At 41.9% G+C, this 27,851-nt stretch overlaps 6 protein-coding genes and 1 pseudogene across 6 annotated transcripts; 3 read left to right on the top strand and 4 right to left on the bottom strand.

Annotated features, from left to right (window-relative positions):
• The first annotated feature begins 3,545 nt into the window (after window positions 1–3,545).
• On the top strand, window positions 3,546–5,999 carry LOC102706052 (sm-like protein LSM3A). Its single transcript, XM_006645013.3, has 3 exons — window positions 3,546–3,779; window positions 4,632–4,727; window positions 5,697–5,999. The coding sequence occupies exons 1-3, from the start codon at window positions 3,639–3,641 to the stop codon at window positions 5,775–5,777; spliced, it is 318 nt and encodes a 105-aa protein (XP_006645076.1). The 5' UTR covers window positions 3,546–3,638; the 3' UTR covers window positions 5,778–5,999.
• A 798-nt stretch (window positions 6,000–6,797) lies between these two features.
• LOC102705766 (protein BOLA2) lies at window positions 6,798–7,827 on the top strand. Its single transcript, XM_006645012.3, has 3 exons — window positions 6,798–6,965; window positions 7,070–7,092; window positions 7,219–7,827. Exons 1-3 carry the CDS (start codon window positions 6,903–6,905, stop codon window positions 7,433–7,435), a joined length of 303 nt encoding a protein of 100 aa, XP_006645075.1. The 5' UTR covers window positions 6,798–6,902; the 3' UTR covers window positions 7,436–7,827.
• A 159-nt stretch (window positions 7,828–7,986) lies between these two features.
• LOC102699651 (soluble inorganic pyrophosphatase-like) lies at window positions 7,987–11,099 on the top strand. The gene is made up of 10 exons (XM_015843372.2): window positions 7,987–8,253; window positions 8,328–8,354; window positions 9,382–9,799; window positions 9,906–9,934; window positions 10,054–10,119; window positions 10,204–10,311; window positions 10,412–10,477; window positions 10,564–10,684; window positions 10,768–10,849; window positions 10,960–11,099. Exons 3-10 carry the CDS (start codon window positions 9,676–9,678, stop codon window positions 11,087–11,089), a joined length of 726 nt encoding a protein of 241 aa, XP_015698858.1. The 5' UTR covers window positions 7,987–8,253; window positions 8,328–8,354; window positions 9,382–9,675; the 3' UTR covers window positions 11,090–11,099.
• A 65-nt stretch (window positions 11,100–11,164) lies between these two features.
• LOC102705481 (fructose-1,6-bisphosphatase, cytosolic) lies at window positions 11,165–14,106 on the bottom strand. The gene is made up of 12 exons (XM_006645011.2): window positions 13,778–14,106; window positions 13,593–13,640; window positions 13,434–13,508; window positions 13,281–13,342; window positions 13,125–13,191; window positions 12,599–12,712; window positions 12,404–12,490; window positions 12,237–12,307; window positions 12,097–12,162; window positions 11,851–11,937; window positions 11,690–11,765; window positions 11,165–11,497 (listed from the first exon to the last, which is right to left on the bottom strand). Exons 1-12 carry the CDS (start codon window positions 13,934–13,936, stop codon window positions 11,390–11,392), a joined length of 1,020 nt encoding a protein of 339 aa, XP_006645074.1. The 5' UTR covers window positions 13,937–14,106; the 3' UTR covers window positions 11,165–11,389.
• Window positions 14,107–16,385: 2,279 nt separating this feature from the next.
• On the bottom strand, window positions 16,386–20,704 carry LOC102705205 (VAMP-like protein YKT61). Its single transcript, XM_015836412.1, has 7 exons — window positions 20,295–20,704; window positions 19,737–19,834; window positions 18,958–19,071; window positions 18,121–18,186; window positions 17,845–17,931; window positions 16,821–16,920; window positions 16,386–16,668 (listed from the first exon to the last, which is right to left on the bottom strand). The coding sequence occupies exons 1-6, from the start codon at window positions 20,533–20,535 to the stop codon at window positions 16,870–16,872; spliced, it is 657 nt and encodes a 218-aa protein (XP_015691898.1). The 5' UTR covers window positions 20,536–20,704; the 3' UTR covers window positions 16,386–16,668; window positions 16,821–16,869.
• A 447-nt stretch (window positions 20,705–21,151) lies between these two features.
• LOC107303845 lies at window positions 21,152–21,578 on the bottom strand (annotated as a pseudogene).
• Window positions 21,579–23,389: 1,811 nt separating this feature from the next.
• LOC102704928 (actin-7) lies at window positions 23,390–27,319 on the bottom strand. Its single transcript, XM_006645010.3, has 5 exons — window positions 27,173–27,319; window positions 25,376–25,444; window positions 24,850–25,243; window positions 24,150–24,763; window positions 23,390–23,795 (listed from the first exon to the last, which is right to left on the bottom strand). Exons 2-5 carry the CDS (start codon window positions 25,430–25,432, stop codon window positions 23,730–23,732), a joined length of 1,131 nt encoding a protein of 376 aa, XP_006645073.1. The 5' UTR covers window positions 25,433–25,444; window positions 27,173–27,319; the 3' UTR covers window positions 23,390–23,729.
• Window positions 27,320–27,851: the final 532 nt, after the last annotated feature.

Genomic DNA, 27,851 nt, shown 5'->3' with positions numbered 1-27,851 from the left:
CGCTAACTAAACTCGGCCGTGGTCGTCGTTGCATCATGAATCATGCGCACGATTCAATCCGGGCAGGCGATAGTATGGCAGATTGGCACGACGCAAATTGTCAGCAAATCATGGGGAAATTAAAACAATAATAAAGAATACCGCGATCTGCTTGATCATCTCATTTCTCTTTCATTATCTTCCCTTGTAAATAACGTAGGTAATCAGGCTTAGCTTTCCTGTGTTATTACAAAGAAAGTTTAGGCTGCTCCAGCTGCACCTGCACCCTTTGCTCGTATTGTCAAATCTTGCTGCTTGTGGAGCATGTTGTCAGATTAAAAGATGCTTGGTTTCATGCTTCTGTATCCTTGTATACAACTTTTGTGCTTTTAACTGATACGTTTGTGTCAAAATGAAAAGAGGAATGCAAAAGGCAGATTGATGCAACCGATGCTTCTTTTCATTCAACGGCAGGATCAACGGAAGCAAGACGAGAGTGCTAGTAATCTAGTAGTACGGAGTACTAATACAACACAACACAGCAGTAAGCGTTTACAGCATAGGCACCACGAGAAGGATAGAGCTCAGCATTTTTTTTCCTCCCTTTTTTGATGGCAATAAAGGAGACTTTTGGAGAAGACGAGAGTTTCATATATAAAACACAGAGAAAGAAAATGTCAATAGGGCAATACATATATTCGTCAGGTACAACCACCTAATCAGGCTGAGGACATCTGTGCCGACCAAAGCTTACCTTTTTTTACACCCCAATTGAGTCACTGAGTTGCCTATCGCTTTTGTGAAAGCTGTGTGGTTGTAAGCGTCGTAGATCAACATCAGATAGCATTTTCTGAATACTCAAATGTGTTTCGTGTGCACAAGAAATTGCCACTGTAACGTCGACGAAAGCGGTAGTTCGAATTGGATTCGAATTCCGGGATTGAATGCCAGCGTCCAGAACACAAGACAACAAAAGGGTACGTGCTACAGAGAGGACAGATAGACGAGGGCGGCAAGGTGGCGTTTCGTCGCACATAAAACAAACATTTTTGCTATTCAAACGTTTGATTTTTTGTTTTTCTATCAAACACGCGCATAATGTATAGGGCTGGAAAGAGGACGTATATGAGATTTTTGACTTTTATACATGCCTTTAAATTATTATCCAACTACAGTGATCGGATTTGATTAATGAAATTAAAATTTTTAAATATTTGATCACTAGGCAGACCCTGAAACAAAGATCATTCTATTGGTGATAGTGTCGGAAAAAGCCAAATGATATTTTATAAATAAAAAATAATGTATAAATATAATATTTATACATGTGTTATTAGTGATTTAAAAGACAACACTAAAAATAAACTATAATAAAAAAACTCTAAAATTCACTATATATTTAAGATTAAAAATTTAAATTTTAACTTATAAGAATGAGAAAAAAATAGCCACTAATCTACTATCGGCATCAGGCGTGAAAAATCAAGATAAATCACATGCACGCCATCTTACAGATGGAAGAACCAAAGAAAGTAAACGGAAAGGGAAGGATAGGCACACCGCACCCGAGCTGGCCTTACACCAATAACGAGAGAACAGGCTTATTATTTTGGTGCCAAGAGACCGGGAAATCAGTTAATCTAGAGGGATTGTATTAAGTCCTATTTTATACTGATGATCCCTCCTGACTTCTGAGGGGTTGCTTTGGAAGTTTGCCGGATATAGAGATTTTAACCGAATATATGTTCCATCTAAATTATACAGAGATTCGAATTAGTGCTAGGCATAGCTTCAGCTTCTAGGCTAAAGTTTTTCTTAAAAAATTTTAGAACAAGCTATGGTGTTTTTTAATATTTTCTTAGCAACCTTTAAAAGGGAGCTAGGCAGCTAGTTTGTGAAAGAACAAGAGCAAGGCTAGTTAACAAGTCGGCTATAAGATTTTTTTTAGTTTTCTCTTAGCACATCCATATAGTAGTTAGTTCTTTATCATTAACGTAAAATCCACTTATCTCTCTCACAAAGTTTTTTGGTTCTGGTACCCCAGCTAACTATAAGAATACGGTCCGTTTCTCCCCTCTCCTTCCATCTCTCTTTCATCTGAGCATTTAGCCGACTTATAATCTACTATTATACTTGCTCTAAAAGGAACTTGTAAATTTTAGGGGCAATTGTGTTGTCGACTTCTTGCCCCCGTTCGTAATCTATGGTTTTACCCCCATTTTCCTGACATTTTGGTTTTGTCTGATTTTTTTTCTAAAGTCGTTCTTGTGCTCTTCTCTTAATAGGACCTGCCCTGCGTCCTTTTGAGCTAAGATTACTTCTTGATTTTTACGTGCACGTTTACTAAATTGCTAAATGATGTATTTTTTATAAAAAGTTTATACATAAAAGTTCATCATCTCATCTTTTTAGAGTAGTTTCTTTAAATAGCTATAGAAAATTAGATAGTATTTTATCGATCAAAAGAGAATTTTTTTTATTTCAGGGCAACATTCAAACTAAGATTGTGTCTGCCCTCTTTTTTGTAGCTGGATACATGGAAAATCAAGTCAAAAAAGAGGAAAGATTTGTGTCAAAAATGCTTGTGGGGGGGGGGGGGGGCAGAATTGTAAGGCTATATGTGCCATTAGCACTATAAATCCTCCTAATGGAACAAGGGCAACACAATCTTCCCTAAAAAAAATACTCCCTCAGTTTTCATAATACTTGTCAAGACATAATATGTAAAGAAACAACTTTGCTCATTATCTTCAACATATATATAGGCTCTGTTTAGTTGCCATTTTTTTTAAAATTGGTTACATCAAACGTTTAACCGAATGTCGGAAGGAGTTTTCAGACATGAATGAAAAAAACGAATTTCACAGCTCGGCTGAAAACCACGAGACGAATCTTTTGAGCCTAATTAAGCTGTCATTAGCACATGTTGGTTATTGTAGCACTTATGGCTAATCATGGACTAATTAGGCTCAAAAGATTCGTCTCAAGATTTCTCCCATAACTGTACAATTAGTTTTTTTTCATCTATGTTTAATGCTTTATTTAAATGTTTAAAAATTTGATGTGATGTTTTTGAAAACTAAACAAGGCCATATACATATAAACAAATATATGATTTTATTCAAGTACCTTTCAAGATAAGTCTACACACATAGTCTCCATGTCTATATATCAAATAATTTAGAAGTTGATCAGAGTTGAAGTTCTAAAAATTTGGTAGCAGTCTTATCCAAAATGGTAAGTATTATGAAATCAGAGGCGTAAAATCACAAAGTTAAGAAATAGAAATAAAATCACCATCGAGGTCGAAAACTGTGGGTAAGAACGTAGTGATTGCCTCTAAAATTTTAGATCAGCAGAAATCTGAAGCCGCCGTATCCTGGCCCATCCAAACTTCCAAAGCCAATTTGAAGGGGTGACTCTAAATTGGTTCAAACTAGGCCGAATCACAAGAAAGCCCACTGGGCTGGTCTAGTCGATTGTCATGGCCCGAGACACACAGCAGGGCCGCACATCTCACCAACACAGAAAAAAAAGAACTCACTCGAGCGCTTCTGAAGCCGAAGCGAGACGAGCGTGCCCGCAGCTTGGGGAGTTTAAGTTGGGTATCTAGGGTTTAGGTCTCGGACCGCGGCGGAGGGGAGGAGGAGGAGGAGGCGATGGCGGCGGCGGCGGCGGCGGCGGCGGCAACGGAGGACGAGATCGCGGTGAAGGAGCCGCTGGATCTGATCAGGCTTAGCCTCGACGAGCGCATCTACGTCAAGCTCCGCTCCGACCGCGAGCTCCGCGGGAAGCTCCACGTAAACACTCCTGCTTCTCCTCTTAGTACTGTTCTTCGAATTTTTGTGATGCGCTTGTGGTTGTTATGGTTTGGGACGAAGTTCTGTTGACATCTGTCTAAGCCCGTTTTGCTGGTTGGTGCGACCTGCTCTCTGGTAGTTCCGGAGGTAAGGCGGCGGCTCGTTTTTGGATGGGGATTCTGGTTTGTTTGGTTGATATCACGGTGATGCTTGATGCAGCAGATGGCAGTTTATTTGAGGCATGTCTTTATGTGGAATAAAAATACAGTGACTGTAAAAAAAAATGAGAGAAAGTATGAGCACTCTGGTAGAAATTGTGTGGTAATTTGACATAGTGGGGAGCAGCCGAGCGGGAGATGCTTCCTGGCTTTATGTGACTCTCATTTTAATAATCCATTAGCGTCATCGTGGGGTTTCTGCAAATTTGTTTAGAATCTCATGGTTAATGTAACGGAATGCTATCTGCTGAGCATTTTTCAGTTGTACATTGCCCGGCAATGTCTTTGGTTCATGATATTCCCAACCTTCTAGTGCATCTGCAAACTTTTTTTGCTGGGCTGGCAGAAGAATGCTGGCCATTTTAATTAAGGTTAGGAGAAAAGGTCTGGTTACATAACAACGAGAAGGTTGCTGTGGCCGCACAAAGCACCTGCAGCCAACCCATATGGGGATTACACCATTTCTGGGTCATCCCAGCATGCTATAGCACTTGACACAGCGCTACGTCCATCTTGATTCTGCATTTATAACCTATTGAGAGCGAAGGTCCATGTTATATACAACATATTTATTTGGGTTGGGAATTCGGATGGCAGCCGCTGAGACGTCATTCTTGTGTTTTTTCTTACATAGGCATACGATCAACATTTGAACATGATTCTTGGAGATGTTGAGGAGATCGTGACAACTGTTGAGATTGACGATGAGACATATGAAGAAATTGTGCGCGTAAGTGTTTTGACCTTTTGTTGTAAATTTTTATGTATATTTTGTGATATAGGTACTCTTGTAAGTCAGGCTGTAAACTGTAATTGTGTTGGTTAGCTTTAACTATTGATTGATGATGGAAAATCAATGGGGAAGAATGTTTACTTTAACCTATGCACATTAGTTGGTTGGCTGCCACCTTGTATGTGCCACTACACGCCTACGTTGTTTCTTTAGAAAGAGGCTGAAGCCCAACTTTTCATTAAAGCCAGAAAGAGGTTCAGGACACAGGGATTACCAGGTTTACAGTTCAAAGACCAACACAACCAAACCACAACCCCAACAACCTGGGGGAGGGGGGATTGAGATGCATCCTGATACAGTCGATCAACACACACAAACTGCTAACCAAAACACACAGAAACTTTTCATCCAGCGCCCAACCTTGAGTCCTGCATTCTTCTCACAGGCATTTGGTGGGCCGCAATCCATCTTTCCAACATTCTGACTTCATCCTCTTTCAGCAGCATATTCCACTGTAAAAGAAGGCAAATCACCTGAAGAGGGATAGAAGAGGGAGACTTAGTAAGCAACTCTCTAAAAACCATACCATTTCTAATCGCCCATAACTTCCAACAAACAGCAACCAACAGACAAAAATGAACTCTAGGGAAATTAAATCTGTGAGGCCAGAAGGCAGCATCAGCAAAGTCTGCACATGAACAAATTACATTGTTGTGCACATTTTTTCAGTATTGACACAATCAGGCATCTACTGAACATGAATCTACTATTGAAGAACGAGCTTAAATTATGGGCTTATTGTAGTGCTAAACTGTTGATTTAGTGTAACAGATATGTTCATGGTTACAGACTTTTTTATTGGTAATATTATGATCTTTCGGACATATTTCTTAATGCTATATGATGATATTATCATTGAATTTGTTGATGATGTACTAACTATTGCTAATTCGTGTCTCTTTGCAGACCACCAAACGCACTATCCCCTTCCTTTTTGTTCGAGGTGATGGTGTCATTTTGGTTTCTCCACCCCTGCGAACGGCATGAAGTTGAAGGAAGTTCCCCCTGATTGTCAACCATGAGTAATGTGTATTTGGTTAATCGATGGCATGGAGTGTATGTTATGTGCTGCAGTGCTACTGTTTTCTGATAAATTCTAGGTTTAGCATATCATACAATTGTGTAACAATTTCTGATTGAGGTGCTAGCGTCTACTTTCATATCGAATCTGCCGTTTTTTTATCAGCTTAATCAACTCAGTACTGAAGCTTGGTCATGGAAACTTGCAGAGTTTTCTTTGGATCCCCACAGGGACACACCCCAGTCCCAATTTCTATTGAAAAAATGGCAGCCAGGTTGCAATGTTTTACAGTGTATACGAATCAATATCACAGCACCCAGCCAAATAAGGCAAACTATCCAGCAGCACCGTCTCCATGGGTAATAGTAAAACACATTGCTCGCTCATTTCATTAGCTACAGATCTAGAAACTGTCCAGCTAAGTCAATCTTCATACTTGGGTAATGAATCTTGAACATCTCCCATGTCGTCGCCATGCTTGAATTTGCCTCAATTCCGCACCTACAGTCATGAGATTGTGTTGACCACCACCAGTAAAGCCAGCAACATAAAAATTCCGAATACATGTGGGAAACATGGAGGGGTGATCTTTTGGTTTATTATGCATATTTGCAAACAAAAACAATGTATGAACAAAACTTTTATATACGTGTTCTTAGTTATAAGCAAGTTTAAAAAATAAACTACGATAAAAATCTTCCAAAATGGTTGAAAACTTGAATTATGTCTTATAAGAATAAGCAAAATATTGGATGGAATGTTACTAATTCACCACCGAAAAAGGGAGTGAAGAAATTTCATCAGCATAGATAGGAGAAAGCTGGGACCAACTGAAGATTCGATTCCCAATCCAGTGGAGAGATTGGAAAGGAGCAATACCTTTTAATGATTCCCAATCAACATCCAGAAGAATTGAAGGAAATTCTTCTGGTAACTTTTTATGATTCCACGATCCACATCCAGAAGGAACTTTTCTGGCAACTGAAAGAGGTCCAATAAACGGAGAGACGCGAGGCGCATCATCTGTCGTCGTCTTCTCCCTTCGCTCCACCCGCAGAAACACGGATACGAACAGGCGAGACTCGCGAGCCATGGGAGTCACCAAGGAGGACGTCGAGGCCGCCATCACCTCCTCCCTCAGCCCTTCCCATCTCGTGAGTCTCTTCCCTACCCTAAACCCTCTCCGCTGATCCATCCATCCGTCTGCCTTAATTTCTAAACCCTAACTGTCGCTTCTGCTTTGGTTCCACGATTTCAGGCGGTGACAGATACATCCGGCGGGTAAGTCCTCACACAAACTCCAAAACTTTTCACTTTTTGTGTATATAAGCTTAGCTTGCTTTCGTTGTTACGAACCAAAGAAGAGATCTTGTGTTGGTGACTGGTTGATCGATTGCCGGTGTGAAGGTGCGGCGCGAGCTACGAGATCGAGGTGGTGTCAGAAAAGTTTGAGGGGAAGCGGCTGCTGGAGCGGCACCGGATGGTAAACACCGCGCTGGCGCCGCACATGGCGGAGATCCACGCCGTATCCATCAAGAAGGCACTCACCCCTACGCAGGCCCAGCCGCAGCAGCCGCCGCCGGAGCCGGAGCCGGAGCCGGCCGCCGATAAGGCCCAGGCTTAGTTCTTAACTCCCTCCAAACTGTTCGATCACATATTCACCATGCATGAACCGATGCAGTGTGGTCTTGGGTGTTGGAGATGTGCGTCGAGTCTTTATTTGAATAATGAGGCAGATACATTGGCAGAATTGGAATGGATGTTATGCTTAACTGCTTAGAAATATCAGTTAACTTCGAGTCCTAATTATGAGCTTGGCAGTTGATCCTATTTTGCAACCTCGCCAATAACTTGTCATCTAGTCAATTGAGTCCCTGGGCTTCAATAGTGCACTTCTTAATGCTGTTGCATCATGTTTGATTTAGTATCGTTTATTGTGGCTGCTGTAAGTTGACTGAATCGAAGCCTGACATGGTTGGTAGTTTCTACTAGGGATTTTTATGCACCTTGTTTACTTAAGCATTTGGTTTCCTTTTTGTTGATAAAGTGAACACCATTAACAAGAAATTATTCCCATGGCTTGCTGATATAAAATTGGATGCAGTCATACAATTGATTTTGGTTTAAGCAATAAGCAGTTCTCAGCTAGTTTTTTGTTTATTACAGTGTAGTTACTGCCTGCCTTATTAATTTCTTGGACATCTGCCGATCTGCGTGCATGCTGGAATTCTGATAGAAAATTGCATTACTTTTGATCCTTATCGGTTTCAATTTCTTTGAAAATGATTTCTATCAGAAGGCATGGAAAATGCATTTTATAGGTTGGTATGTTGATACTACAGATGTTTCTGTCAGATTGCTCATTGATATGTTAAAGATTCTGTCAGATTCGAGCATATATGCTAATCTGTAGCTTTGATGGAAAAGGTCCAACTGGACGCTGTAAGTCAGCTCTGTTCATTAGCTTTGCACTGATATCTTCCGGTATTTAGGCAGCAAATTGTTCTCTTTTGTAGATGGGTGCAATCTGAACCATCGTTAAGGTACGGATAATCTTGGACCCCTCTTCCTCATATGAACTTTGACATTATTGATCCACTGAAATACTGAATGTTGTTCATAAAAAGAGTTTTAATTTACTGTTCTAAGAGTCTAAGGGCATGTTTGGAGAGCTTCTTCCGGCCGTAGCTTTTTTAAAAACTGCTTTTGCCAGGGGCTGTCTCAAATGATCCCTAACTTCACTTCTGAGAATATATAGTTATAGATTCTGGAAAATGAAGAATCCAGAAGTCGTAGAAACTGAGTTTAGAAGCTTTTTTCAGATTTTTAGAAGCTGGCTAATAAGCAGCTACTTCTTATAATCTAAAACTCCCCAAACAGGACTTAAGCTTCCTTTTGTTTCAGCTTAGAATTTTAAGCTGAATTCTTTTTGGCTCATAAGCTGGTGGGTTTTTAGCCCCAAATTATGGAGTCATACCTCTACTTTAAATATTCCATAAAAAGGCTATGCAGCTAGAACCGCACGCGCCACTTCCCTTTCCACACGGACGGTGATCCAAGTTCTGGACCACCCGTGCGGCATTTTCCCGAAACGCAGCGACCGGCACAATATTTACGCCTTCACGGTACGGGAAAGGCAAGATTCGGCCAAAAACGAGCAATCTCCTCGTCTCAGGGCCTTGGTTAGGTACCAAAATTTTTCATTAAAAACATCAGGGCCTTGGTTAGGTACCAAAATTTTTCTCTAAAAACATCACATTAAATTTTTAGACACCTAAATAAAACATTAAATATAAATAAACAAAAAACTAATTATACAGTTATGAAAGAAACCTTGAGACAAATCTTTTGAGCCTAATTAGCCTATGATTAGCTATAATTGCTACAGTAACTAATATGTGCTAATAACGGATTAATTAGTCTTAAAAATTCGTTTCGCGGTTTCATGACTAGCCGTGAAATTCGTTTTTTTATTCGTGTCTGAAAACCCCTTCCGACATCCGGTCAAACATTTAACGTGACAGTTCTCCAAAAATTTTCTTGATCTAAACACCGCCTCAATGTGACCAGGGTTCCGCGCTCGGCCAGGCGCAGCGGCAGCCGTCACCTCACCTCCCGCCTGCCGGACGCTCGCTCGAACGCTCCGAGGAAAAGTCGCACGAACTCGCGAGAAGCGGCGCGTCGTGGGCGTGGCACGGTGCCAGGCTATATGTGCCGCCTCCGTCGCGGTCGCATACTCGCATATATGACATATGCGGTGCGTGCCAACACCACTGACGCCGAGACCCCCGCGACAGTGTATGCCCAGCCCGCGCGGACGGTGAGGTGCTGTGCGGTGCAGGCGTGCATCAGCGCAAGTGCGAGATGAGCGAGGCGGACGGCGAGGGGGCGAAGCCGAAGCGCCCGGCGCCGCGGCTGAACGAGAGGATCCTCTCGTCGCCGTCGCGGAGGTCCGTCGCCGCGCACCCCTGGCACGACCTCGACATCGGTGAGCTCACGGGGGTTCTTTTTTTTTCTCCTTTCCTACCCGAACACCACCGCTCCGATCAGCCGACGGTGCTAACAACCTGGCTTTCTCCTGTTTCTTTCTATAGGCGCTGATGCTCCGGCTATGTTCAACGTTGTAAGTGGCCTTACCACATGCTGACATGCCTATGCCGTTGAGGGGGTCTTCTTCCCTTGGATTTGCGCTCTCTTGAGCTTAATGGTGCACTCCTCCTTGCTTGGCATGGATCGATGCAGGTTGTGGAGATCTCCAAGGGAAGCAAGGTTAAGTACGAGCTCGACAAGAAAACGGGGCTCATCATGGTCAGTGAACATGTCATACAGGTCGTGCTTACACATAAAACGGTAGGGGGCATGCTGTATGAAACCTGGTCTCTTGTCATACAGGTCGATCGGGTCTTGTACTCGTCAGTGGTTTACCCCCACAACTACGGCTTCATCCCACGAACGCTCTGCGAGGACAACGACCCAATGGATGTTCTGGTGCTCATGCAGGTGCTTATCCAGTCATCCTTGGAACTGCATGCGTACATGTTGCAACCATAAACAGGATGGGGCAGTAACAGTGCAACACATGGGGAAACGTTTTCTGCAGGAACCAGTGCTGCCGGGCTGCTTTCTCCGAGCTAGGGCCATCGGTCTCATGCCCATGATCGACCAGGTTCACTCCTCGACCAATTCATATACAGAATTCATCGTTTACTGCAACCAGCATGACCGATTTGAGCTAAGTTTTCAATGTGACAGGGAGAGAAGGACGACAAGATCATAGCAGTCTGTGTGGATGATCCTGAGTACCGCCACTACAATGATCTCAGTGAGCTTTCGCCTCATCGCGTCCAGGAAATCCGGCGTTTCTTTGAAGACTGTACGTTGCAATTGTTCTCAGATTGCTGCTATAACCAATCTTATTCTTCTTCTGCTAACTCTGTAGTTTCTGGACATGTTCAGATAAGAAGAATGAAAACAAGGAGGTCGCGGTCAACGAGGTACTTCCTGTGACCGCTGCTCGTGATGCCATCCAGTACTCCATGTAAGTGGCAAACTGCGCATCAGTTATGGCATTTCGTAGTTTACATGTGTATAGCAAGATGGCATGCATTGACAAGATGTCATCTTTTGATTTATTTTTTTTTCCTTCAGGGATCTGTATGCTCATTACATTGCGCAGAGCTGCAGCAGCAGTTTTTCAGCACCAGAGCATGTGATTATATCCTTCAGCGTTACTACTGATCGTGTGTTTAAGAGTAATTCCAAAATAACTGCAGATTAAGATTAGCATGTAGTAGCAGAAAGAGTCAAAGAGGTACCAAAAAAGAGTTTGCCATGAAGCACAGGTTTTCCTTAGTTGCTAGAATGCATGGACGTATGTATTAGCGACTTCTTGTAAGCAGTAGAAGAGGCCTTAGTTCCTCATGAAGCTGTTCCAGGCCTCGATACTATTACACTGAATGTTACAAGTAACTTACAGCAAAGACCAATAAAAGAAGTGCCTGATGAATCGTGCATGTTACAGTAAGGCCAGGGAATCCATTCACACGCCCTGGGTTGCCCCAGATCGATCAGACAGAACTTACTTCGCGTGTGCAGCGTACAACGCTTTGATCTCCTCCACATCGTCGTAGCTTCCCAGAAATATTGGGGACCTCTCATGAATCTTGGTAGGAACAATGTCAAGAGCCTGCATTGCCAGTAGCGACAAGTTTGAACAAGGTTTTCGAGATAGTGATACCCATTGGAAATTTGGAACGGAGCAATTTTAAATGAATTGAAGCGAAGTCTATAACAATTTTGTACGATTCCTTCTTGAATTATTTCCAAAGGAACCGTGAACATGAAGTTTTAGTGAAGAGAAAGAAAAGGAATTCCGCACCCGTCCTTTGCCTGTGAAAGACTGGCCTCCAGCCTGCTCCATCAAGTATGACATGGGGAAAACTTCATACAAAACGCTGTATTTTCAAAATTTGTCAACTTCAGAATTGTATGCCAGTATGCATTTTAGCATAAGCAGAGTGAGCATAGGCATTAGCGTACCGGAGTTTTCCATTTGGGCTCTTCTTGTCTGCAGGGTACAAAAATATGCCTCCGTATAAAAACGTACGGTGGACATCAGCAACCATACTGCAAATCATCACGAAGCAGTGCTGTAATTACACAGTTATTCGAGGTGACTCCGTCGTTTGAGAAACTTTTATACGTCACAATAGAAGGAAATGAGAACTACAGTTATGTTCTACGTTGTCGGATGGTAATCCCCAAAAAAAAAAAAAGAATGATCACCTTCCAACGTATCTCAAGGATTTGGGTGATGAGCCATCCGTAGGGTACTTGCACTTCTCCACATACCTGTAATGTTTGTTGTAGATTTTAGCTCGGGTTCTTTAGAAAGTACAGTTTCTGAAAATAAAGGTATCACATACTTAGCGGTAGGCTCGTCCCAATTTTTTGCATTCCCTTCGTTCACTGAATAAATCTTCCCTTTCTTAGGTACCTGCACAGAATAAAGCATAAGGCAGATATATGAGTACTCTTTTGCTCGATCAGTGTAAACTAAAAGATCGAATTATAACTAATTGTTTCACAAAACCTTGATCTCTGGATGAGTCAGTATGAACTCCCCAAGAGAAGGGTCAAGCGTGAAGCCATTCACACCATTTCCAGTACTCAGCACAAGCTGCAGCAAGTTGAGTATATAGGTTATAATTGAGATAAATATAAGGGCATTTATAGAAGGTTATATATCTTTTTGGACAGGGGAGGACTCGTTTAGGAGCTCGATTACCGTGCAGGAACTGCCATACATGCAGTATCCAGCAGCAACCATGTTTTTTCCAGGTTGTAGCACTTCCTCAAGAGTCGCATTCTCCTTATCCTTAATCATGTAGATCCCAAAGATCTGCAGAACAAGAAAAAGATTGTTTAGTGCAACAATTACTCTTCTGCTTTGACCAAAAAATCAGTGAAGTTCATGCTGACAAATCAAATCGGGTTTCGTCGGAAGACAAATCAAGTTAGACCGATACAGTCTTCTCAATTTCCTAATTGATAGTAGTTTTCACTGTCACAACGCCTAGCTGCTGAATTTTTCAGTTTTTGCATGCAGTATTCGTGTCCTCACAAAAGCATCAGTAATTTATTTAGTACTGACTGAGAAACTAGTACTATTTTGCTTTGGCCAATTTGTTCTCCTCTTTTCACGTCACCATCCTAAGATGTTAAACTGAAAGTAATAAACAGCGACTTTCTCTTTCCGTTCTTCCGATTTGTCAGTGTTATCTTTTCGGTTTCTTGGTTTCATGTGTACGCACCGTTCCGATAGAGACGCCACAGTCGATGTTGGAGGAGCCGTCCAGTGGATCAAAGCAGACGCAGTACCTGAACAAGAAACGAAACCGCGCTTGCAATTCGTCAGGAAAACAGAACAGATTGCACTGAGCTCGCGTTTCTGATCTGAAGCTACGCACTTTCCACGCATCGCAGGGTCCACGAACGTAGCTTCCTCGTCCTCCTCGGACACGAGAATGCACTGCACGCGATCGCCGCGCAAATTCATAAATATTTCAGAGCACTCTGATAATAGAAATGGTTAGGACTTGGGAGGAAGATTTAGTTCGTACGGTGCGGCCGCTGCTGACGAGAGCCTTGACGAACACCTCGTTTGACAGCACGTCCAGCTTCTTCTGCTCCTCTCCCTGCTCACGCCACGCAAGTCCTCACCGTCTCAGTCTCAGGTGTAGAAGAAAGATGACAGATGTAAAGCGAGCTGGACCACTTGCCTGAACGTTGGTCTCGCCGGCCAGGCCGATGAGCTTGGCGAGTCCGGCCTGCATGAACAACACCAGAGATTCGTTCAGCGTGTCAGTCAGCCAGTAGCGTGATAACAACAAACAAAGAGGCTTTTTCTCTGCCTGCGTCGACCGGCAGCATCAGCCCTACGACGAAACGAGACAGGCCGCGTGACCTTGTTGACGGCGGAGGCGACGAACTTGCAGCCGAGCACGATGTGCGAGAGGAGGATGGTGAGGTCGCCGCGGGCCTCCGGGTTGCGGCTCTGCTCGTTCAGCACGAACCGCGTGATCGTCATCAGGTCCGTCCGGTACGCGTCCGCCTCGTGATCCATCTCCGCGCCCCGCTGCTACCGCGCCGCGCACTCTGCACTCCCCTCTCCTCTGCTACCCTGCGTCGCGCGCGCCTTCACCTTCACCTCGCGTACCGCTCGCACTCGCACGCACCGGCTTGCACGGCTCGGCTAAAAAGCGCGAGGTTATTAGTACTAGTGGTGTTGGTCACACGGCGCGGGAACTAACCCGGTGACGTGACGCGCGCGGGGGTGGTTAGCGAGGGGAGAAAGTGAGGCTGGGAGCCGAGGGGCGCGGAGCTCCAACGGAATCGGCGCGGAGGCCTATCCCCTCTATCCGCGATGGCTGGTAGCGCGGTGGCCGTGTGCGTTTGTGGCCGTCGCGTTTCGCCGAGGTGATCGAGGCGTGAGCACGGCTTTGTCTCGTATTGGTACGTACACACACGCGCGCTATCAAACGAAGCTAGCGGGGGTGTTGACGTGTTAGTTATAGTTTGAGCAAATGCACTGACGCCGACGGGACTATTGAGAGATTATGACAAAAAGAAAACTACGTTAGTGTTAAGCTGCGCACCCGATCCGACGGCGAAACGGTTATCTTGCAAATGGGCTATTTTGGTCGAAGAAGTTGCCTTGATGGCCTGGCATTTACGCGTGGAATATGGCACCCGGTTCGACTTCAAGTGAGAGCTACAGCGCTGGAGGGAGACTCGCCGGCGACTGGACGCTTTACCTCCATGCTAGGCTAGGAGCAAGAGAGCAAGGTTAATAGTATAGTCAGGGCCATCGATGGAAATGTGTGAAGTGTGAACAAAGCCTAAGAATTTCTATGTTTCGGCAATGTGTTCCAGTATGTTTTGGGATCTCTCACTTTATTTTTAAAAATTATTTCCTTATTGCCCTGCTAATTATGTTAGAACAAACATGTTTTCTTCATATTCAATAGGTGTTTGTTGATAACCATGCTGATATCAAAGAATTGTACTCCGTCTGTTATCATAGACTTTTTTTTAAGAATGTTTGATTATTTGTCTTATTTAAAAAAATATGAAAATATTATTTATTTTGCTTGTGACTTAAAAAAAACTTTAAGCGTGACCTCCATCTTTATATTTATACTAAATTTTTGAATAAGATGAATGGTTAAAAGTTACAACAAAAAAGTATGGTTAAAAGTTACAACAAAAAAGTCAAACATCTTATATTTATATTACGAAAGTAGCTAATAACAACGATGTGCATGCGTTCTAGGGACTAACGATTCTATTTTTCCAGTGAGCAAAGAAAATCAAATCGCTAAATCATTCTTATTTCTATGTGTGGTCACTATTGTTGTCCAGTGAGTATAGAGCCATGGTAGTAACTATATCCCATATCGGATTGTGCAACTTTAATTACTATATACAATCCAATATACAGCTAAATTTATCATTCTATTTATCGATATTACTCAAATATAAGGCCCCACTTTTTGAGAAACACTGGACCCCAAATTCGTAGGTACGACACTGAGTATAGCTGATTATTAGCTCTAAAATTTGATACATCTATAATTAATTTAATAGTCCACTTATATCTCCATCAGTTCAAATCCATTCTATAGGTTTGTTAGAGTTTATACTATAGCTGACTATAAATTCAATTTTTTTCTTCTTTTATTTTTTGCTCAACAACATGAATCTGATAGAAAGACCGTTAGAGTTTATACTAAAGCTGACTATAAATTCAATTTTTTCTCCTTTTATTTTTTGCTCCCTAACATGAATATGATAGATAGACCGTTAAAAGTTTATAGTACAGCTGACTATAAATTCAATTTTTTTTCCTCTTATTTTTTGCTCCACAACATGAATCTGATAGATAGACGTGTGCTCCCTCCAAGTTGCTTGAGCGACCGAATGCTTTACCTTCATGCCAGGCTATGCTTGAGCTTCCGGTCAGCACGGGTAAGAGCTGCTTTTACACTTCGCTTTATCATACCGCCTATTTATTTCGGGGTTCAGTCAAGATATGCGCATTTATATCGAGCCTTCAGATTAAGGCCTTGTTTAGTTTTAAAAAAATTTTACAAAAACATCACATCAAAACTTTAAACACACATTTAAAATATTAAACGTAGTCTAATTACAAACAAATTTCAGATTCCGTTTGAAAACCGCGAGATGAATCTTTTAAGTCTAATTAATCCGTCATTAGCATATATTGGTTACTGTAGCACTTATGACTAATCACGTCCTAATTAAGCTCAAAAGATTCGTCTCACTATTTCCTTCGTAACTGTGTAATTAGTTTTAATATTTATATATATTTAATACTTCATTTAGATGTCCAAAAATTTGTCTGATGTTTTTGAAAAAAGTTTTTGGAACTAAACACCCCCTAACTCTGGTTATAGCATGAACTTGAGCCGAGGATTTCACACGGGACGGGTCAACGTATGCACCCATATGCTTACCGGCAAGGTATTCGAGTGCACCTTAAATAGTCATGGTAGAGATGACAAATACCAATCATATTAATAACATCAATTACGAGTAGCAAACAGAGCGTGTACTCCAACATGCTTTGAAGATTCAACGATCTGTTCAGCGAAAACAAAGATGTTGGCGATTGCTGAGCGAGACATTGCAGTTCAATGAATTTGTTAGTTGCTCTGGAACATAAACCCTGGAAGGTCCCTTCATCACCAAAGAATAACAGTTTTGACAGTCTTTAAACTTGGACACGCTTCATGGCAGTTGATCTTACAGAACACAACAATATAGGTCGATTTTCTGAAAAAAAAAGGTGACAAAAGGTGTGATTAGAAATTATACATATGGAGATAACTGAAACTTCTTTTAAGAGAGCTGACCTAAATGAAACTAGGAGTTATTAGTTAAGTACAGAAAAATTTGGGATCTTATGTCCATAAAACAGAAATAACCTGAAGCATTCATCTTGCAAACATGATATAGGACAGGAAAGTCCAAACTTCAGAGTATAGTACAGCATTGGTTTGTTTTCTTTGCCTGCTTGTAGAACATCTGGAAAGAAATACAAGAATATCCCTCAACAAAACACTGGTGAAAAATGGTAATCAAGATAAAACTTAACAATAAAAAATGTTACTCCCTCCATTACATATTATAAGATTTCCTTTGATTTGCCTGAATTTATCCATGTATCAATGTATATGTTTTATATATGTGTATAGATTCATTAGCACATAAATAAAGTCCTATAATGTGGAATGGAGGGAATAATTTTCTACTCTCTGTTTCATATTAAGATGTTTTGACTCCACCTAGATTTATCCATACATCAATATATATGTTTTATATATATATATATATATATATGTCCAGATTCATTAGTATCCATATGAAACTAGTGAGGACCAAAACATCTTATAATGTGGAATGAAAGTAATGTAAGTCAAAAAGGGTCCAGCAGTTTTGTAACTAAAAAAGAAAAATGACAGACTAGAGGAGCAAGGTTTTAATATTCTATTTTATTTTGCTCGTCACATAATACACAGGCTAGAATAATCATAGGCTGTGGCCAAAACCTACCACCAAAAACCTGGCATAAATATAACAGAGTCATAGCCACTAGATTCAGGCAATTGCAAATTTGCCACTGGTTTGAATCGTTATTGCAAAACTACCATTAGAAAATTGCAAAAATACCACTAAAATTATCATTCTAGTGGCATCCTTGCAATATAGAAAAAATCAGTGGCAAATTTGCAAAAGCTCCATAATAGTAATTGATGGTTTCCTTATACAATATTCCAATGGATGGCAATTGCTTCATACTAGGGAAAAAACCCACAAATTTAACACATATATATGTCTGAAAAAAAGTGTAGTCCTAAACAAATGTGAGGTGTTAGATGTTTGAGTAATCACAGCAACAACAAAAGGTAAGCAGCAGTCATCAAAGGGAACATGAAAATATATGATTACCTGTGAAGCAGCACTCAGGTCTGAGCTCTTCTCAACCAGGCTATCCAATCTTTCCCCTCTTTGGAGTACACTATCAATAGTTTTATGCTGTTAAAATATTAGAACATAATATCAGCAAGCAGTTTTACCCATTAGAAAATAAGCGGAGTAATCAATTCATAGCAGTAGATAGCATTTGAGTCAATATTGTAAGCTCCAGCACAAGGAAATGTTGGTGTTTACCATTATGAATGGCATGGCTATTCTGTAAACTGTAAATATCTGGTAAGTACTTACTAGGATAATTTTTGTTTCATCCAAGTCCCTCTGGATTTTCATTAACTTGTCAGCTTCTGCAGGATCCTACAAAATAATATAACTTCTCTTAATTAATGAAAAACCAAGTTATCTCATGATAGAACATGCATGCCGGCTGCAGGGTGTGTTCTTTATGAGTACTGGCAACTTGGACCAACAAGGGCAAAACAAGCCAATCACAAACGAACTGCATAACTATCTTAATTAAGTCCAAAACCGAACTGCATAACTATCTTAATTATGTCCAAAACATATAGTAATATGTTCAGACATCAACAAAAAAACTGCAAACTTATCGTATGGCTAATGGTCATTTTCTTTTAATCCAAGAACAAGCACAGAATGTTTCAATTGACATAATGGAAACATACATTGTAAAACAAAAGGACTTCTGTCACATTTTTCATTTCTTGTAAGGTTCAGTTGTCCTCCAAAAAGGGAGGACAAAATTGCCCCTGCACCTAGGTCAACAGTGCGTAAACAACCAGGCATACCTGGCATACCCTGCACTACATACCTGATATATATATATGTATTTCTAAAAAAACTCACCTGAATACTAATACTTGTTACTTAGTGCATATAATATATATATATATATATATATATATATATATATATAATCATGTTGTCAATTATACAATTATTACAGATTTTCTAAATGGATTTACCGGATTGTATACGATAATTTTTAGGCGGGCATACCCTTAGCTAAAATTCTAGATTCGTCAAACAACAATAATCATATAACATTTCTATTTCCTCTGATCAATAGACTCACAAACAGTAGTACTTTTTGTTCATAGAAACTTTTACCTGAAATTTTGTCAAAGCATCTGTCAGAAAAGGCCACTGTTGGGCAGAATCTGTTGCATCTTTTGTAGCAGCTTTCCATGAGTCCCCGAAAGCCTTCTGGTATTCGTCAAGTACCTTACAATATGCATTCTATCAATAACTGGGTAACAAAAGTACTCTTATAATTCTTAAGTACTAATGCACTGCATTACGAAACTTACTCTAGCAAATGAAAGTGAAACCACTAATGAATTATTTAATCACATATATAAACAGATGTATGAAAGATGACGTGGAGTGGTTGCATGAAATAGATAGAACTGAACAACACATTCAATCAAACATTGAATCAGTTGTATACTCGTTGTCAGAAGATACAGAACAATACAGTGTGCGAGGCCCAAGTTTCAGTTTTAAACCTCCATTATATAGCTAGGTGAATAAAAAAAGTCCCTCCACAGCACTGTAACCTTCAAAGCATTCAGATACAAGAGGGTGTAGGTTTTATTCAACATAGCTAGGTGATTGCTATTAATTTTCAACCAATCACTGCAGAAATAAATTGAATAATGAAGAAAGGTCGAGAAAAATGACTGCTAATGTTGGGGGTAATTAGATGAAATAGCTTAGCATCACCCTTAAATGCATAACATAATTTCATGTGCATGTTCAGAAGATTAAACGTTTTATCCCACTGAGAATAGCAGGGTGATCAATCACTTATCACTTGTGAATTTGATCCTAGGTCAAATACAAATATACTTATATACACAATACAGGAATCTCAGGAACAATGATACCTTATTCAGAAGAGAAAATGCACTTCGTACAGGATAGTGATCATCCATAAATGCAACTGCGCAAAGGCCATTTCTGTTGTGTGAGTGGACCTTGTATTCTGCAAAAATCAGGACAAATTGTTTACCTGACTGTGCATTAACAACAACAAACTGAATTCACTTGACAACTAAAATATGAATAGTCAACAACTGCAAATTGCACAGATAACTGTATCAATTGCAAGCGCCCAACTAGACATAAACGTTGGAATTAGTTCCTTGTTTACACCACATACTCCGTATTCCCCAAATATCTTTACGGAGAATACAGAAGCACTCCTTTCAACTAAATCCAACAGCACACCAGTTGAATTGACAGGCAAAACTACCTATACACAAACAATCCAATAATTCCACAGCTGCCCCTTGTTCCAACTAGTCTGACTACTATCGGATCCCCCAAGTTTATACTCGCCGTGGCCAGACGGTCCAACTTCGCTAAACAGCGGATCTGAGCATCGGGTCAGAAAGCAAGGAAACCCCGGAGCGCGGAAACAGCTCTGGAGGATGGGTTGTTACCTTCGTGCTGGACGGACTGGCGCTGGCCTGGCTGGGTGCGCTGGGCGACAGTGCGGGCGACGAAGACGATGAACTCGCGCGCGGCGCTCCGCTGGAAGAACCCGAAGTGGCTCACGTCCGTCGCGTTCGCCAGCACCACCGCCTCGGCGCCGCCCGACCCGCCGCCGACAGGCGCCGTGGACGAGGATCCCCCAGCCCCGGAGGACGACGGCTTCAGCACGAGGAGCGCCGTAATCTTCATCTCCGCGGGGAAGGGGTGCTAGATCTACGGCGCCGACGATCTCGTAGCAGCCGCCCGCTACTGCCGCGGCGATGCGTGGATTTGGGAGGTTGGCGGAGATCGCAGACAAAGGGTACGGCAAAAGAAGCTTCCCTTCCCCTCCCCTCAACGATGGATTCGGTCGCACCCCACTAACCGCAACGCGCACGAGAATAACACCGCTCGCAGGGGACGGAGTGTGTGAGACTGAAACTGGGCCCGGACCTGTCAGAGAAACGCACCTTGCGTTTGGACCAACTACCAACGGCAATTGCAAATTTAAGTGAAATTTTCAAAATAATATCTACAATGTTTACAAAACGGAAAGAAATGCAACACGTGCATCAGCATACAACAAGCAAACACTGGCTAAGATATTACTGTCAAGTGCATTGTTCACTTTAATTCCATTTCATTCAATTACCATGAGATCTCGTGGATAGGACGTATATGAATTATATAAGCAACAGCCCAACTACGCCATGCCAGATCTTACACAAACACGACCAACCTAGGAGCCCATCAAATCTCTACATCTGCAAACGAGACACAGTAACTATCACTAGAATTACTAGAGTATCGTGACATCTCGAGTAGATCAGGCATAGGTCCTCTCGCCACGGATGCGGCAAGCGAGCTGGATGTCCTTGAGCATGATGGTGACACGCTTGGCGTGAATGACACAGAGGTTGGTGTCCTCGAAGAGCCCCACGAAGTAGGCCTAGGCCGCCTCCTGCCGCGCGGTGACGACGGAGCTCTGGAACCGGAGGTCAGCCTTGAAGTCTTGCGCGATCTCACAAACCAGACTCTAGATAGCAACTTGTGAATCAGCAGCTCAGTGCTCTTATGGTACTTGCGGATCTCCCGAGCGTTATGGTGCCGGAGCGGAAGCGGTGAGGCTTCTTCACTCTGCCAGTGGCTGGGGCCGACTTGCGCGCCACCTTGGTCGTTAGCTGCTTCATCGGTGCCTTGCCGCCGGTGAAATTCCTCGTCGTCTGCTTCATGCGAGCCATCGATGATGCGAAGAGGAGGCTAGGGCTTTTTCTACAAGCTACGAATGTTCGGGGAGATTTGGGAATTGGAAGAGATGAAGAACGTGAGAAGATATGGGTGTGTTTAAGTAGGCGGAGGGGAGGGTGGGAGTTTGGGAATTTTTTGGCAGAGTGGTGGGGTTTCCAGGATGGAAGATGGGTTTGGAGCATTGGATCAGACGAAAATGGACGATTGGATTGTGATTTGTGGGCAAGCACGTGAATCATGGAGGGGCGATCCATGGGGATGGGGTTCTGGATTCTGATTGGCTAAGGGGTGGGAGAGAAAGGGACGATGGTTGTTTCATGTGAGGTGTGTCACGTGGATCGTGGTTGGGTTTTTCTGCATTGGGATTGGCTAGCACGTTCGATGTAGGGTTTGAGCCATTGAGGGAGGCTAGATTAGCAGTGTAAGTGGGCGACCTGCATGGGCCGTGCAAAGCATGAGCCACCAATGCAAAGTGTTCCCGTGTTCACATAACCATGATTATCATGATGATCATTGTGATAATCGTATGTATCGCCAAGATATGGCGGTGGTTTTTGTTGATATTGTTTCGCAAATATCGTCCCAATTCAAAAATATTTTAGAAAAGTAGTAGAAAAATCCAAAAAAACATGGTGATAGTTATGTTTATCCGAAGCTTAGTGAAAAAAAAATTAAAACAAGACAGGAATCAATTAAAAAAGTTAAAAGATGAGAAATTTTTTTAAAATCTCACTGTTCATAAGGCCCAATATGGCCCTATGCAGAGGACTTCAAAATCGTCAGGATAATCGTAGCAAACCGTGTGATAGTTGCACAAAACTGTGCGATTATCATGATCGAAACCATGATATCGTCGTATTCAAAATTGCGCGATAATCACACTAAACCGTGTGATTATCGTGATCGAAGTTGTGATTATCATCGTCTTCAAAATCATCACGATAATTGCATCAAACTGCACGATAATTGTGACATTTTTTTTTGAATTTGGAGTTCACACGAATTTTAACCTAACCATTGATTATCGTCACTTCGCCCAGGACCGGTTTCAATCCCCTCCGTGGTAAATGAAACTCTGGTCTCAACCGGTGCTTAAATCCATTACAGCTCAAAGAGCTTGTCTTTAATATGTAAGAGCAATTATAAGCTTCTTAACATAGAATTAAATGGCGAGTGGAGGAGGAAACGAGTCACCCCTCATGCAAACGATAACATCTACATAATTTTAAAGAGAAACAGAAAGATAGATTGGCTAGCCAGTGGCTGAAATTAATATATTAACTCAATATAGGTGATGTGTTGTATAAGTCACCTCTTAAATAATGAATTGCTTACAAAGACAAAATTAGATGTAGCATCCACATCTACTATAAAACTTGCTCTAATTGCTTATAGGCAAATTTAAATTTCAAAACATAGTTGCTTTTTCATCATAGTTCATTCCACAACATTGAATTGTTATCAACAGATATATAAATTATTTGCTCACAAATTACTGTTCAATTGCAAATAAGTTTCTTCACCTTTTCTTTTTAAAAAGAGCATGATGGGAGCCTAAACAAATTCTTTTTAAAAAGAGCATGATGGGAGCCTAAACAAACTAGTCCCAGTGGGGAAAAAAAATATCCAAAGCACTACAAACGGTCCAAATATAAATAGACTTTTTTTGCTACACACAAAAAAATACTGCCTCCGTTATATATTATAAGAATTTCTGGGATTGCCTAGATGCATTAGCACACATGTGGATCTAAGCAAAGCAGAAAGTTTTATAATATGGAATGGAGGAAATATCTTCAACCAAGCTTAGATGAGGTACAATCATCCAGATCCGCAATTCGGTTCTAGCAGAAAATTCGAAACAAAAACCCTTCATACTGCACGGGCAAACATCTTTGCTGCCACGTGGAAAACAATATCCATTGCATACATTAGGAATGCCCTGATGCGATGCAATTATCTGAAAAACTCTCCAACTTTGACGACCTACACTGCACACTACCTGGACATATTTCTTCAAGTACACCAATCGACTTCAACTTCTGCATGGCCCCATGGCCAACATCCTTTAGGTGCTGCTGAAACAACGGACACATGCAAACAATCCGAAGATCACTGCTCAATCAACTGATAGTGGTGCAAATTTGCCCACAAACTTAGAAGCACTTCATGTGAACGATGCCTGGACCGGATTCATCATATTCGGCCTTGGAGATCCACATCTGTGACAAAAATAAATCAATGTAATTAATTTTGCAGGGTGAAAAGGTCGACAACAACAGTGTATATTACAAGTACTATCCAAGGAGAGCTATAGATTTATCCATATATCAATGTATATGTTTTATATGTGTTTAGATTTATTAGATGCATACGAATCTAGATAATGCTATAAAGTCTTATATTATGAAACGGAGAGAATACATCTATGGTTCTTGTTATAGGACGGAGCATATGAAAGAAAGATGCAATATCCTTTTTAAGTTGTCTTGCATAAAAAGGACTATGAATGCATTAAAACAACGTGATTTTATAATCTCATTAAGCAAAAGCACATGCATTGGGACAATGGATACCTGCTGAAAGGTACTAAGAGAAGCCAGGATGGAACCACCAATCCATACACTGTACTTCCTCTCTGGCGGCGCAACTACCTTGATCTTCATACTACCAGGGGCAAGTGCAGTGATTTCCTTGCTCATACGATCACCAATACCAGGGAACATTGTAGACCCCCCACTAAGTACAACGTTACCATACAAATCTTTTCTAATATCAACATCACACTTCATGATGGAGTTGTATGTGGCTTCATGGATACCAGGAGCTTCCATACCAATAAGAGATGGTTGGAAGAGCACCTCTGGGCACCTGAACCTTTCTGCTCCAATGGTGATGACTTGGCCGTCAGGCAGCTCATAGCTCTTCTCAATAGAGGAGCTACTTCTAGCAGTCTCAAGCTCCTGTTCATAATCAAGGGCAACATAGGCGAGCTTCTCCTTCATGTCTCTGACAATTTCTCGCTCTGCAGTCGTGGTGAAGGAGTACCCCCTCTCTGTGAGGATCTTCATAAGGTTATCGGTAAGGTCACGCCCAGCAAGATCGAGCCGAAGAATAGCATGAGGGAGGGTAAATCCTTCGTATATTGGGACAGTGTGACTTACACCATCGCCAGAGTCAAGTACAATACCTGCAGTTATGAAATTAGTTAGTGCAGTTCAACTAGTAATTGGATGTTAAAGTCAAATGGTTTCTTTCTACAGCAACCAATCATACCAGTTGTTCGACCACTGGCGTATAATGAAAGAACGGCCTGAATAGCAACATACATCGCTGGGCAGTTGAAGGTCTCGAACATGATCTGAGTCATCTTCTCTCTGTTTGCCTTAGGGTTCATAGGAGCCTCAGTCAGCAATACAGGATGCTCTTCAGGTGCCACACGGAGCTCATTGTAGAAGGTGTGGTGCCATATCTTCTCCATGTCATCCCAGTTGTTGACAATACCATGCTCTATTGGGTACTTCAATGTCAGTATACCTCTTTTGGACTGAGCTTCATCACCCACATAGGCATCCTTCTGGCCCATACCAACCATGACACCGGTGTGGCGTGGCCTGCCAACAATGCTAGGAAAGACAGCCCTGGGTGCATCATCACCAGCGAAACCGGCCTATTCCACAACAGGAATGACCATTCGTTGGACATTGGAAATGTATTAGCAGGCTAAAGAGAAGCTGAAGATCCCATTTTGTGCTAACTAAGTATTTGATAGCATGACAGGAAAAATGGAAAGTTAACTAACCTTGACCATTCCAGTGCCATTGTCACAGACAATAGGCTGGATATCCTCTTCAGCCATCCCTCAAGTGTTCTGCAACAAAAATCAGTATTTAGGATGCACTGAAAAATGATTTCATTCAACATATTGACTTTTTAAAAAGGATTCTGCATATTGACTTCAAGGGTGTTATGCTTAGGTGTCACCGAACTTCCTCACGACCCCAAATAAAAGGGCGTGACAAAAAAAAGTGAAGTAGCAAACTAAAAAAAGTGGAGTAGTATATAGGTAGTATCTCATGATTAAGAAAATGATCACAATATATGACTAATCATTAGAAGTGGCACATGGGCTGAAGGTCTGACACTCTGATCATGCAAAACAAGACCGAATTTTCAATTGACCATGCTATGATTTCAGTAAACAGTAAGGCAGTATGAATCTTAACATAACTAGTATGTAACAAAGCTAAACGTGTGTGATACACCAGAGGATTCATGTTAACACATAAAACTGCAACATGAATGGAAGCAGAAAATAAAACGCCTACGAGCAAAACACCTATTTGCCTTAATGCATTATGCAAGTATTAACTGAAGTAACATACTCCTAGCTGCGCAGTGAATTATTACAATTTACAAAGGAAACTGAAAGTATAGAACATGTATTATGCTGTTTGAGATGATCTCCAGAAGTGATATTGGAAGGCTACAAGGTGCACTGCAGTTTGCAGAACCAACATATATACAGCCTGACCAGGCATCACAGCGTACAACCAGGGCCGTCCTGGGGCGTGCCGCCGAAGCGACCGCACAGGGCCTCCGCTTCTCAGGGCCCCCCTAGGCCCAATAGCCCAAGTATATACGTACAACTCATCGGCAGCCGAAAAAGGAATTTTTTGAATTTTGAATTTTATATATTAATAATTTATAAATTTAATTTTGTATTTTAAAAATCATAAAAGCTAACCTCCCGCCATTCTCTAGGAGGACGGAAAGGTGACATGGCAAATAGCCACTCGATCGTGGGGAACGGCTGAAAACGGTGGCACGATGAATTTTGTATTTAGGTCATTTCTGACCTCTGTAAGAGGGGCAAGTACCTAAATGCAAAATTTATCGTGCCGTCTGAAAATTTTACGATTTAACCATGGTTTGATACATATACGTATAATGTATGAAATTGACTCTTCTAGGAGACCCGGGGCTGAATCCCCACGGCAGCATATATTTATGTGTATATATGTAAAAAAGATAAATAAAACCTAGGAAGAGTAAAAAAAACTTATTTAATAATATGTGATGGTGAATTTTGATGATTTTGTTGATATATTGTTTTTTTATCGTGATATATTTACAGTATTTAAAAAATTATATAAGTTGGATCACCAAGATACAAAAACTTACACCAGTAGCAAAGACTTTGCACATGCCTTCAAATTTTATGGGACGGCCAGTACAACAAACAGTACGCAGACTGCAGGAATTTCTTTCATTGTCTGTGCGAAGTTCCCCACAATCGTCCAAACGCCAATTCAACACAAGCAAAGGCCATCATGAGGCGAATCCAGCGTGAGTGTTGCCGTCCTGAGGGGCAGCCGGGCAGGAGCCCCTTAGCATGCTGGATCCCCATGGAGAGAGGATGAGATGGGAGGGGGAAGAAGAGGAAGAAGGAGAAGAGCCCCTCCAGCCATACAACGTAAAAATCACCAAAAAAGAATCACTGAACAGCACAGGACGTGAAGCTCTAGCGGCGATCTAGCGATGCTATCTCCCGTATCAGATCGAAACAAAGAGGGAGAGGAGAGATCGACGGCTGTACCTCGGAGACTTCAGGCAGGCGATCGGAGGAGGGGATCGATTCGATCGCTTGATGTGCTCTGCTCCTTCTAGAGAGCTCCCCCGCTGACGCGAGGGATGGCGACTGGCGAGACAGCGAGCGAGAGACAAATGGGAGAGGATGCCGAGACGAAACGGAAAGCAGAGCAAGGGGAGCCGTTTTATGCGCGGCAGCCGCCCGGTTGGACCAGTCTGCGGCGACCCCTTCGCCCTGCACCTGCACGGATCGTGTGTGCCAGTGTGTGAGCTCCCCTCTGCTTCGTCGTTTGAACGTTACACACCACTGTCACCGACACGACAGCGCATGAGCTCGGGGCGGGCGACCCGGCCAAGGCAGCCAGCCATAGATGTCTGACCCGATGGTATGTGGCCTGTTGGGCTCTTCCGGATGTAGCTAATCACCACACGCAAAACGAGGAACGATATTAGTATATGATTAATTAAGTGTTATTTATTTTAAACTTGAAAAATAGAATAATTTTATATAAATTTTTTTAGCAAAAATATATCATTTAGTAGTTTAAAAAAAGTGCACCCGAAAAAAGATTTTCCAGGAGAGATTAATTCTGTGAGCCTCCTGCGAACGCGCCCGTTGTTGGGCTGTTCGCGATCTCTTGGAAGGCTCCGGAATTTCCCAGACCGGGCTTCGGCTCTGTCCTAAA

This window comes from Oryza brachyantha, chromosome 1 (genome assembly GCF_000231095.2).
Source record: "Oryza brachyantha chromosome 1, ObraRS2, whole genome shotgun sequence".
In the NCBI taxonomy this organism is placed as follows: Eukaryota; Viridiplantae; Streptophyta; class Magnoliopsida; order Poales; family Poaceae; genus Oryza; species Oryza brachyantha.
This window is presented reverse-complemented; position numbering and strand designations above follow the sequence as displayed.

What these genes read in the sequence shown, in the direction of transcription:
- LOC102706052 (XM_006645013.3), top strand. Translation starts at nt 3,639, where the DNA reads ATGGCGGCGGCGGCGGCGGCGGCGGCGGCAACGGAGGACGAGATCGCG. An exon ending in AGCTCCGCGGGAAGCTCCAC is followed by an intron (nt 3,780 to 4,631) that starts GTAAACACTCCT and finishes TTTCTTACATAG; the next exon opens with GCATACGATCAACATTTGAA. An exon ending in CATATGAAGAAATTGTGCGC is followed by an intron (nt 4,728 to 5,696) that starts GTAAGTGTTTTG and finishes GTCTCTTTGCAG; the next exon opens with ACCACCAAACGCACTATCCC.
- LOC102699651 (XM_015843372.2), top strand. Translation starts at nt 9,676, where the DNA reads ATGAGCGAGGCGGACGGCGAGGGGGCGAAGCCGAAGCGCCCGGCGCCG. An exon ending in CTGGCACGACCTCGACATCG is followed by an intron (nt 9,800 to 9,905) that starts GTGAGCTCACGG and finishes TTCTTTCTATAG; the next exon opens with GCGCTGATGCTCCGGCTATG. An exon ending in CCGGCGTTTCTTTGAAGACT is followed by an intron (nt 10,685 to 10,767) that starts GTACGTTGCAAT and finishes GGACATGTTCAG; the next exon opens with ATAAGAAGAATGAAAACAAG.
- LOC102705766 (XM_006645012.3), top strand. Translation starts at nt 6,903, where the DNA reads ATGGGAGTCACCAAGGAGGACGTCGAGGCCGCCATCACCTCCTCCCTC. An exon ending in CCCTCAGCCCTTCCCATCTC is followed by an intron (nt 6,966 to 7,069) that starts GTGAGTCTCTTC and finishes CCACGATTTCAG; the next exon opens with GCGGTGACAGATACATCCGG. An exon ending in GTGACAGATACATCCGGCGG is followed by an intron (nt 7,093 to 7,218) that starts GTAAGTCCTCAC and finishes GCCGGTGTGAAG; the next exon opens with GTGCGGCGCGAGCTACGAGA.
- LOC102704928 (XM_006645010.3), bottom strand. Translation starts at nt 25,432, where the DNA reads ATGGCTGAAGAGGATATCCAGCCTATTGTCTGTGACAATGGCACTGGA. An exon ending in ATGGCACTGGAATGGTCAAG is followed by an intron (nt 25,244 to 25,375) that starts GTTAGTTAACTT and finishes GTTGTGGAATAG; the next exon opens with GCCGGTTTCGCTGGTGATGA. An exon ending in CTCTTAGTACCTTTCAGCAG is followed by an intron (nt 23,796 to 24,149) that starts GTATCCATTGTC and finishes TTTTTGTCACAG; the next exon opens with ATGTGGATCTCCAAGGCCGA.
- LOC102705481 (XM_006645011.2), bottom strand. Translation starts at nt 13,936, where the DNA reads ATGGATCACGAGGCGGACGCGTACCGGACGGACCTGATGACGATCACG. An exon ending in TCGCCTCCGCCGTCAACAAG is followed by an intron (nt 13,641 to 13,777) that starts GTCACGCGGCCT and finishes TTGTTCATGCAG; the next exon opens with GCCGGACTCGCCAAGCTCAT. An exon ending in CTTTCACAGGCAAAGGACGG is followed by an intron (nt 11,498 to 11,689) that starts GTGCGGAATTCC and finishes CTGGCAATGCAG; the next exon opens with GCTCTTGACATTGTTCCTAC.
- LOC102705205 (XM_015836412.1), bottom strand. Translation starts at nt 20,535, where the DNA reads ATGAAGATTACGGCGCTCCTCGTGCTGAAGCCGTCGTCCTCCGGGGCT. An exon ending in CCAGTCCGTCCAGCACGAAG is followed by an intron (nt 19,835 to 20,294) that starts GTAACAACCCAT and finishes TGATTTTTGCAG; the next exon opens with AATACAAGGTCCACTCACAC. An exon ending in CATTTTCTCTTCTGAATAAG is followed by an intron (nt 19,072 to 19,736) that starts GTATCATTGTTC and finishes GCATATTGTAAG; the next exon opens with GTACTTGACGAATACCAGAA.